This window comes from Sinocyclocheilus grahami, unplaced genomic scaffold, assembly GCF_001515645.1.
Source record: "Sinocyclocheilus grahami isolate Dianchi unplaced genomic scaffold, SAMN03320097.WGS_v1.1 scaffold353.1, whole genome shotgun sequence".
NCBI classification, from domain to species: Eukaryota; Metazoa; Chordata; class Actinopteri; order Cypriniformes; family Cyprinidae; genus Sinocyclocheilus; species Sinocyclocheilus grahami.
Window position 1 is genome coordinate 1,078,943 of NW_015505532.1, and position 11,047 is coordinate 1,089,989.

General features: G+C 39.3%; 1 protein-coding gene across 1 annotated transcript in view; it reads left to right on the forward strand.

Moving 5' to 3' along the window:
- LOC107548718 (caskin-2) overlaps window positions 1-10,729 on the forward strand; it is a 38,408-nt gene extending 27,679 nt beyond the window's left edge. The window contains exons 3-6 of the mRNA XM_016229518.1: window positions 4,662-4,759; window positions 6,075-6,220; window positions 7,396-7,491; window positions 10,213-10,729. Of these exons, the coding sequence (XP_016085004.1) occupies window positions 4,662-4,759; window positions 6,075-6,220; window positions 7,396-7,491; window positions 10,213-10,347 (475 nt within the window). The 3' untranslated portion in view covers window positions 10,348-10,729. The remainder of the gene's footprint in view (window positions 1-4,661; window positions 4,760-6,074; window positions 6,221-7,395; window positions 7,492-10,212) is intronic.
- Window positions 10,730-11,047: the final 318 nt, after the last annotated feature.

The following is an 11,047-nucleotide window of genomic DNA, read 5'->3' on the forward strand; positions in this document are numbered from 1 at the left end:
TTTCCTGGGGTGCAAAACTGTGTCTGGTATGATGGCCAAATGCAGCCAACTTGTGTAGCTGATGAAGAACATGATAGCTGAATGGCAAGGCCGGTGTGAGAGGGACTCTTTGGAGCCCTGTCCTTTGTCCACCCAGGGCAGCGCTGCCAGGACGCATCAAATCCGTTCTGACATCCCGAGAAATGAAGGCAAAAGTGGACAGGGCTTGTAACACAAGACCCTCGCTGAGTTCTGGGAACATTTCCGAATTGTGTGTTTGTGGGTAAATCAACAACTGCTCAATATCACTGCGGGCAGCCACTGGACTGTCTGACCCACTCTTGATATTTCCTGGGGTGCAAAACTGTGTCTGGTATGATGGCCAAATGCAGCCAACTTGTGTAGCTGATGAAGAACATGATAGTATTCCAATTAATTGAACGTTTAATTGTATGTGTGAACATTTCTAAGTATTAAGGACAGTAATTAAGGCATAATGGCATTCAATAGTTGCTGAATATGTGTACAGTGTTTAGAAAGAGCCCTAGGGTGTACCTGTACTAACATATTCCCTAAAATGTTTATTGTAGGCAAGGCATAACAATAAGGATGGCCCAAGGCCAGATGGCGGTACTCACACTTGTTCTGTTGGGCCAGTGCTGCGTGTCACAAAATATTATGTTTGTTTGTTATGGCATTTCGTTTTCTGTCACATGTCCAAAATTATTGCTAATCGTGCTGATTTAAATATGCCATTTAATTTAATTTAGCTTTAATTACATTTCAGTTCAAAGCCATGGTAACGTTTGAGGAATGGGCTGAAATGTAAATTATTATTTACTAGCTCTCCATGGCACATTTAAGAGAGACACATTTTTTGGTGGTTTTGCATTCATTTTGAAGTTCGAAACCTTCGTTCCCCATTTATCAAATTTTTCATGTGAGCTTGAGCTTAAGAAAGGATGCTACAATGCATCCTGTGTGTATGCTGCTTGATTATGATAAGCATAATCATAATTATTTAACATGATTAGAAGTGACCAAAATCATATATGAGAATTTTTTTTTTAATGATAGAGATATAAATATATTTTACTGGAAATAAGTCCTCACTGTGAGAATTAAACACAATAATTCTTACTAGCTACTAAGGCTATTCAGTCAAGAGCAGTGATTGTTTTTTTTTCTCTCTCGTTCTTTTGTTGTTTGAGTCACATTAAGGACACAGACAGCAGAATGTTTATTAGGCTGCTGTCACTTTAAGACCTATCTAATATACTGACACGCATCCAATTTATTTCTCCAACTGTTTATGTTCACTTAAGACATAACTGACTGCGTTTATGCGAATACTCTCTAAAACAGGCATTTTGACTTTTTTGTGTGTACATAAAGGATAGAAAACTAAAATCAATTAATTGCACAGCCCTAGTATATGCCCCCTAATCATCAATGTCATTTGCTTCTGGATATGATGGTGGTAATGTGACCAGTTCCCTGGTAAAGTGGGGTTCACTTCAGGTCCAGTTTAGGGATAAGGAGACCCGTTATTACAACAACCTGTCTCTCTTCATAGCTCCCAGTTTCTTTTAGTTTTTTCCTAGAAAGCTGATGGAAGCATGTGTTGAAGAGAATAGTATAGTCTTCTGTTCACATGAGAGAGAGCTCTTTCACAACACAGGTTTCTATCAGCATCTACATTCCCACGCAGGGCTCTCAGGTCCGGCCATCAGCAGGTCAGGTAGAGCTACAAAGAAAGATAGCACAGAGCAGTGATTGTGCCACCTACCCAAGAGCCCCACACCTCAAAACCAGACCCGCACGGAATATGCAGACTTTTCATGCACTCTTATTGGGATGATGTCTATGTACTGTGGATATAAAAGTGCATTATCAAATAAATGGCTTGTTATCCAATGACCCCCATGATGGGGTTTCAATTCAGCGGAAAATTGAGTTGTGTGGGCACGGGTCCTGTGTGGGCCTTCTCATAACACAGATAGGGCATGAACTGACTCTCTTCCCCTCCTCAAGCACAAATATCCCAGGTGTGAGGCTGACATTGCCGTCCTAGATTCTGAAGAGTTAAAAAAAAGTGATGTTATGCCTATGGCTTTGTGCCATAGAGCCTCTGGCAGTCTCCATTTCTTGCCTTAACCTGCCCTCTTGTTGTAGTGCCATGGAATGTTCTCCGACTCTGGAGATTTTTGTGTAGTAATTGAGTATAATGAATTCTACTTTAATAGGATCTTTTTACTGGCAAACTACTAAGACCAGTGGAATTTATTTCTGGAACTTTAATGCAAATTCCTAATATAGAACTCTGTAAAGAGATTGTCTCTTTGGAGCAAATCGGCCAACTTCTGGTTTTTAGTCCTAAAATGTAACCACTATGCCACACCACCCCCTTTCATCCTCCACTTAAACTTTAGAATGAATTATTCATTTTCAGACCTTCACAGCTGTCATGCCATTTCTCATGAGTGTCGAGAACGTCCACTGTGAAGACACTTACACGTCAAGCTGATTTACATCAGAGCGTTTCTGCTAAGCATGGCAAACTTTGTGTCCTGCGTGATTCAACACAATGGGAAAGTTTGACACCAGCTTGTGAGTCTGAGGGTTGGAAGACCTTGCAAAGTTCCAGCACTTCAAAAGCTCAGTCGGCAAAATGTTTGCCCTGGAGTCTCTGTGTGTTCATGAAAATAATCAACTTGAGCTGTCATATTTATCAAGTCTGATCTGTTTCCGCTCTACTTGTCTGTGTTGTCCCATTTCACAGCTAATAGACACAGCAGTCAGTTCTGAGAGGCCAGTCTGAGGCCATGGGTTCAGGAAATGAACGGCTCCTTTGGCTTACCCCATATGGCTTGAGTAAAAAGTCTCTGACTTGGCTTTTTGTTTGAAAAAATGCTGAGCCAAAATACCTGCATTGCAAAACAAACCGCATAAGATGTTCCTCCATGATTCTTGATAAGATGAGTCAGGCTTGTTTTGGGTTAAAATCCACAAATAGGCAAAGCTTCCAGACGGACACTGCAGACATCTAGAAATGTAAGATGTGATTCTTGCCTGAGACTTCCAAAAAATTGTGAGCTGCCAATGTAGCTATTTGAGGCATAAAAACGGAACAAAATGTATTTTCTCAAAGACTGGCAGCATGACTTCTTTGCCTTTTTAGATGCCGCCTTTTGGCCGATTTCTAAAGCAACATTGCATATAATCTTCGCAAAAAGGCAAAACCAGAATGCACTGAAAGGAACATCCATCCCCAATGGCAAACAAAACCAAACTCTGCAGTAAGTTGAGACTTCCAAAGGGTTTCAAAATGGTCCTTTACGAGGTTCTGGTAGAATGCTGAAAGCCTGGCTGAATATATCAAACAAGTTCCTCCGACTGGATAGAATCATAGTCTGAACCTAAAAAAAAAAATCTGAGACTGTGGCTATACACTATACAATTTTCTATAAAGTCTGTCAACTCTGTCTGAAATCAGATTTTTGGCTAATAGCATTGACTTGTCCAGACTGCAAATCAGACCAAAAATCTGGGCAAAAGTGGTGTAGTGTATTGGAGGGTTGCAAAGAGGTGGAAAATGTCTGGTAATTTTAGGGGGGGGGGAATCCAGAAATTTTGGAAACTCTTAGATTTTATTTATTTTTTTAGAAAAGTTTCCATAAAGTTACCAAAAATGTTCTACCCCTTTGCAACCCTAAATGTAGGCAACTGATAGCAAGGCTTTGCAGCAGAGTTTACCTCTCATACATAAGAGCAAAGAGTTGTTTTCTTAGTTTTACGGGATGCTTTCATGCACCCTGATGAAATGGTCATTGCTTAAGTAATGGCTGCCAAGCTGTGACTTGGCATTTAAAGATACTAAGGGGGGAATGTAAACTCAGTCGCTGGTGCACGGTTTATTCCAAAAGCACCACATGCAGCTTGGCTCATTCTTTATTGGGCCACTTGTGCCTCAAGTGACAGCTTCCCCTTCTAAAGTGATATGTTTGCACTAATGGCTGACAGTGAGGACTTCACTAAGACAAGATTCTGGAAGGAGATTTACATCTGGGACGTCTGAAGCTTTTGAGGGGGGTGCTTGAAGACAGGGCTGTTACTCACCTGCGAGAGGTCTTGCTTTGATTTCGGCATGTCCTAACGAAATACATCCACCCCAGACAAGTAGCATTTTCATTTGTCATACTTCTGCAAACATCAGATCATACGAGTGTGGGTGTCTGTGCCCAGAGGACACTGTTTTTTGTTGCCTGAGCTTGTACTGAAATGAATACTGTATATATCCCCCTTATCACCCTCTTTCTTTTTTTTATTTTTTATTCGCCTCATGAAGCCTTGTAAATTTCAGACTTTAGTCTCTAATTGTGCCACAGCTTGAGCAACACAAGGCACTTTTACAAGATATTGGTTTGTTGGCAATCTCACATGTACTGGAGTTTTTATTTTTCCATTCTTTTTATGACCACACATGGCCTCAAATGGGGAATAATGAAAGTGTAACTGTGTTCTGGTATCAAAATAAGCTGATAAAAGTTATTGAGTGGCTTCTTTATGATTTGGCTGTAGCCTGCATCTTTTCCAAAAGTGTTGTTCTTTAGATGTCAAAAGTTGCTCTTTCCACTTTTCTCTCCATCTCTTTAAAGTTTTCTGTTTTTTCCCCCTCTCAGGTTTTCAGCGTTGCATCATGCTGCTCTCACTGGCACTACAGAGTTGCTCTCTCTGCTGTTGGAAGCTCAGGCTGTTGTGGACATCAAGGATAGCAATGGTTAGAAGTGCCTCCTCATTACCTTCAGCTCTACATTGAGTAAAAATGTCAACTGGTTGTGATTTACTTGCATATTAATCCAGGACCTCATAACTGCAGCCTGATAGAATACCTAAGCCGTTTGTTCTGTTGGCCATTCAGAAATCAATTAAAGGGATAGTTCACCCAAAAATGATAATTCTGTCATCATTTCTTTCATCTGCTGAACACAAAAGATGATATTTTGAAGAATGTTGGTAACCAAACAGTTGACAGTAGCCAATGGCTGCCATAGAATTTTTTCCATACTATAGAAGTACGTTTACATGGACAACAATATTCAGATTTTAACACCATTAAGACAATACTCTGATTAAGAATATACCGTGTAAACAGATTTTTGATTACCTTAATCTGGCTAAAGTCTTACTCGAAGTAAACACAAATCGAATTAAGACATGTGGAGTATTTCTATTTTAGTCGCATTATCGAAGTGCATTATAGACAAGTACACACCTTAATCACACTATTACCATCGTGTAGGACTTTTCGCCGCATTTTGCGACAGGATACACACACGGCTGTGGTCAACCATTTTGATGGCAAACAAAAGAGCATGACTTCAACCACGCCGTCGTCTGTTTGCACATATAGCATGACAAATAATTAACTGCACTTGAAGCTTTCGTAAAATTAAAGATGAAACACCCGATACTGTATATGGCATCATAACGAAGACGAACTATGTTAATATGTGAAATTCTGGAGGGGACGTTGGATGGCGTCGCGTGGGGACGTAATGACGTGTATCATTAATCGATCTATGTACTATATAGGATATAAAACGGGAACATGAAAAATATTGTAAAAGCAACTCATGTAAACACCTTAATCATAATATTGTCTTATTTAGAATAAAGTAAATAATTAGATTGCTGATGTCCATGTAAACGTAGTCAGTGGCTACTATCAACTGTTTTGTTACGTTCAGTTATGTTCAACAGCTGAAAGTAATTCACACAGGTTTTAAGGGTAAGTAAACGATGACAGAATTTAAATTTTTGGATGAACTATCCATTTAAGTGAATTAAATTACTAATCGTTTTTTTTATTTAAATGCATTGGAATTGAGGTTGCAAACAGGACACAGAATAATATAAATTTAAATGTTTTAAAATACCCAACATATCAAGTATTTCTTCAAACATTAGATGACATTAATTTGCATTCTAACTCATGTATTGAAATGGAGCCAATTCTTAAATTTTGTCCAGTCTTGTACAGAGCTTGCATAACTGTGTGTCAGAGATTTAATTCAGTATGATTTGCTCTGCAGGCATGCGGCCGCTGCATTACGCTGCATGGCAGGGTAAAGCTGATTCAGTGCTCATGCTGCTGAGATCAGGGGCCGCCGTTAACAATGCGTCTCATGACGGGCAGATTCCACTGCATCTGGCTGCCCAGTACGGACACTATGAAGTGGTGCGTATCCATTAGACCAAAAGTTCCCAAGCATTTTCCCCCCAACACTGCACATTTTGCATGTCTCCTTAAATAAACACACCTGATTCAACTAAGGCCCCGTCCACACGGAGATGCGTTTAGCTGTATACGCATACATTTTTTATCGTATAGGCATTTCGTCCACACGGATCCGGCGTTTTGGGAGAATGAAACCGACATTTTTTTTTAAAAACTGTCCCAGAGTGGATAAATCTGAAAGTGCAGCCCTTGCGTTTTCATGTGTACAGCCAATCCGTATATTTTCAGAAACGATAACGTCATCAGCCCACGTCTCGCCCCTAGTCAGACACCGCTACATCACGTAACAGCAACAAAAACATGAACAAACACTGAACGATTGTCTTTTTTTAGCTAACATTAACACAGATTAATAAATGTATTTTTCCATGTTCGTTTGTATACCACGCGCAAGGTTTATGCGCATAGTCCAAGTCTTCTTCTCTGTTTTTAGTGTATCTCTGTGGCAGAATTATAGCGCCACATGCTGGTTTGGCATGTATACTACATCGTTTTGTGTCGGTTTTGTGGTTTCGTGTGGACGCAGATATTTCTTGAGACGAGGGGGAAAAAAAAGATCGCATTGGGAAAGCTCTGGCTTCGTGTGGACGTAGCCTAAAGCTCATTGTAGAGACTCCAAGAGCTGAAATGGGTGTGTCAGACAAAGGAGACGTGCAAAATATGAACCACTGCATTAGACCACACCCAGATGCTTCAAAACAGACTGCTGTGAACAAACATGTCACACAGAGCAGAGCAGTTTACCACTATGTCTAAAATGGGCTGGCCTGACAATATTTTTCTACTGAAAACTGTTCCATGTTTGCTCCGTTTATAAATTTGGTTCCAAAAGCCCACCGGGAAAACTGGCCAGTCCATCCCTGTTTGAGAAACAGTGTTGTTGGATACAGCACCTGTGAATCAACTTGACATCACCTCTCTGAAATGCAAAGAAATATGATATCTGCATTGCAACATCAACAAGTGACCCCAGATGAGTTTTTGTGTGTATTAGTGATGGATCAGAGATAATCTGCCTGATTATATTATTATTTTCTGTCTCATGTCACATGTGAACTAATAAATTGGTACAAAAAAACCATCATTCTTCAATTCTTTCCCTCTCTGTTTATCAGTCTGAGATGTTGTTGCAGCACCAGTCGAACCCGTGCATTCTAAATAAGGCTAAGAAGACTCCTCTGGATCTGGCCTGTGAGTTCGGCCGAGTGAAGGTCAGTGAGCTCGTCTCTGTAGGGACTTATCAGTGTTTCAGTGCTAGTGTGTTTGTGCTCATTCTTCATGCGAGATGTCATTCGTTACGTCACTGTCACTATGGTTACAGTGATCTCATAAATTACAGCTGATGTGTGGGTGAATCTCACAAAATCTGAAAAGAACATGTCTAGGTCATATTTCACCTTAAAATCCAAAGAAAAAACTTGCTTATAAGCTGATTTGTTTGGGACATTAAAAAAATTACGTGATTATTCGAATGATTCAATTACTCATAAATAATCACATATCTGGCTTGAATTGTGTCAATGGTATTAAATTTGCTTACTGTGGGATTGATTTTTTTTAAAGTAATTAATTTGACAAAATATACTATATTCCTCAGCTTATACTTCATAATTTAAATAATATATCAAATAATATATAAATTACAGTTTAAATAATAAATCTAATTATATATATATTTATATATGATAGATAGATAGATATATTGATTGATTGATAATGCAAAAAAAATGTAAATTGGCTTAAAAAGGCTTTTCTTTAGGCAAAATATCAATGTTTGATTTTGGGGAGAAATTTGACCATGTTCTTGACAATTTTTTTTTGAGAATACAGATAAGCACAGTCCATGGAGACACGTGTCTGTATGCCACAAAATTATTTTCCTCGTCTCTCCTTCTGCCCTGACTGTGATTTGTTTTCCCGTCTGTCTTTGTGTGTCATTCATTCATGTACCGGGTGAATAAGAGCTCAGATTTCAGTAGTAGCTTTGTTTTACATGTTCTCGCGCACACATGTCCAGTGGTGTGTGATTTCGCTTCAGCTGTGTATTTAGGCCTTTTCGAGGTGTTACTTTAAAGGCAGTGTGTGCATGTGTGGTATTTAATCAGCTGCTGTATTGAGGTATCGGGGTGTGGCTGAAGCAACTGGATAATGTCTTTCTCGCCCTGCGTGTGTGCTGACGCGCAAGAAATCCACTCAGTACTGCCTGCTTTGGGTGTGCCTTTAAAATGCACAGCAGTGCGGCTGTCTTCAGTGTGATTTATGATCGATTCAATGTACGGTCAATAGAGTCATCATGTGTATGATTATAGATAGAAAGATGATAACTCGTAATTACTGTTTTCCACATTTTTGAATAACAGTAAAGTCATACATTATTTTGCTCAAAGTACGTCATGATATTTGTCCATGTATGCTGGCCATTTGACTGGTTTTCATTCATCTTATTCATTTAAAAAATAAAAAATAAAGTTTTGTAAAAACATTTATGTCCACCATCAGAAACCGTGGCAGGTGTTACAACCTTGGCTCGTCTCTCAACGTTTGGCAGCTGCGCAACATTTTTCGGTTATCGGTTTTGTGGTTTCGTGTGCATAAGACTGACATGACACCTTCATAATCATGACATGACACCTACATAATCATGACATGACATGTCATGAATATGAAGGTTTTTTTATGCATGTTTATGACAACTGTCATTAAGTGTCATTCGCTCAGTTATGTCATTTTTAATGCAAAGATGACATTGTTTGAGATGTCTTTGTGATGGGCTATGGTTAGGGGTAAGGGTCGGGGTAGGGTTAGGTCAAATAATGTCATATTTGCATTAAAAATGACATAACTGAGAGAATGACACTTAATGACAGTTGTCATAAACATGCATAAAATCTCCTTCATATTCATGACATGTGTCATGTCATGATTATGAAGGTGTCATGTCAGTCTTATGCACACCCCTTCAAGTAAAGTGTTACCCATTTTTCCTTTTTGCATAAAGTTGATCTTTTTGCTGCTCTCTCTGTTTGCACTCCTCACTATCCACAATTCCCAGTGCAAGTCTGAAGCTCGCCTTCCAATCTGTAGAAAATGAAAGGACTCGTCTACTCAGCTCCACTGACTGTGCTTCAGTGGACACACACCATTGGTGTTTGTGGCCCAGATGTTTTTGGGTGTTAATGGTCACTGGGACACATTAGTATGACCTCGTCCTCACCTGTGAGGCCTTTGAGAGCCAACACTCACCTTCCCAAGAGCCCTCTGTCTCTGTGTGTGTGTGTGTGTGTGTGTGTGTGTGTGTGTGTGTGTGTGTGTGTGTGTGTGTGTGTGTGTGTGTCTCTGTGTGTGTGGGAGAGTGTGTGTGTGTGTGTGTGTGTGTGTGTGTGTGTGAGAGTGTTTTCACAACTCTCTCGTCTTCCCGCCTTTTTCTTTTCTGTCCCTCCACTTTCATTCAAAAATCTTGCTCTAAGTTCAGTTTAGCATTAATACTGGACATGGCATTAGCAGAAGTGTTTGTACCTTACTTGTGTACCATATATTCTGTTTAAAGCCACAGTTTGCAGAAGAATGGTTTTGTCTTACATTTTGTTTGCCTGTGCTTTAGGAATGAAGTAAAATAGTGGTAGTAACAGAATAATCAAGTAATTTTATTCATATGTTGAATTAGCTTTTATTTTAAGTTTAAGGTTGAGTCATTTTGTTATGTGCTTTCCTAATGCTTGTTCATTTTTTATTTTAAATCATTTGTATTTCAGTTTTAGCTTCAGTCATTTTGCATATTACCTATTTCAGTTAGTTGCCAAGGCATCATTTCTAGTATTTAATCTAATATTTGTTTTATTTGATTTAAATTACTGAAATACCGATTTTTCAGAGTTTGTTAACCATAAAAAAACTGGTGCAAAATACGCCAATGATCTCTTTCTCTTTTGTAGGTGGCTCAGCTGTTGTTGAGCAGTAATATGGTTGCGTCTCTGTTAGAGGGAGATCGGAAGGACGGGTCAGACTCAAACTGTAACACTCCTCTGCACCTCGCCGCTCGCAACGGACACAAGGACGTCATTCGGTGAGCTCTTGGAAACCTCTTGTGTGTGTAGCACATCTGTAGGCATCAGTCTCAGCTGTGTCGAGCTGTCCTTTCTCTCTGGAGAGATGCGTGTCTCAGCTCTGCTGTGTTTTTACACTTCATTTGATTCTCCAGCTAAGATGTTTTCCACAGCTGTTAGTACAGAAACACTGCTGATATAATGTAAAAATGACCCTTGTAATACATTGTGATTGGATGACCCACATTCATAATTAATATGCACACCTGCGAACACACGGATTGAATTCTGAATTGATGCACCAAGTTGCAGCGTTGCTTGTTAGCATCTCATACCGTCCCTGGTGTATTTGACTGTTTCTTCAGATAAACAAAGAATTAACAATAATCCATCTCTGTGAGTCCATGTAATGAGGGTGAATGAGTGGCCAAATGTTTAACACCTTAAAAGCACACATGGTCATCATGACGATAATCCATACGACCTCAGCGGACGAGTAAAATCTTAAGTGAAACAATAGGTGTTTGTAAGAAAAATACAAAAAAATTTTTTATTTGTTTTATAGTAATTCTTATACTGTATAGGACATTGTGAAGTAGGCATGGGCCGGTATGAGATTTTTGGCGGTATGATAACCTTAAGCAAAAATATCACGGTTTCACTGTATCACGATATTGTCGTTACAGCTCTAAAATGTGTTATTTTTAAATGACTGGGTAAAAAA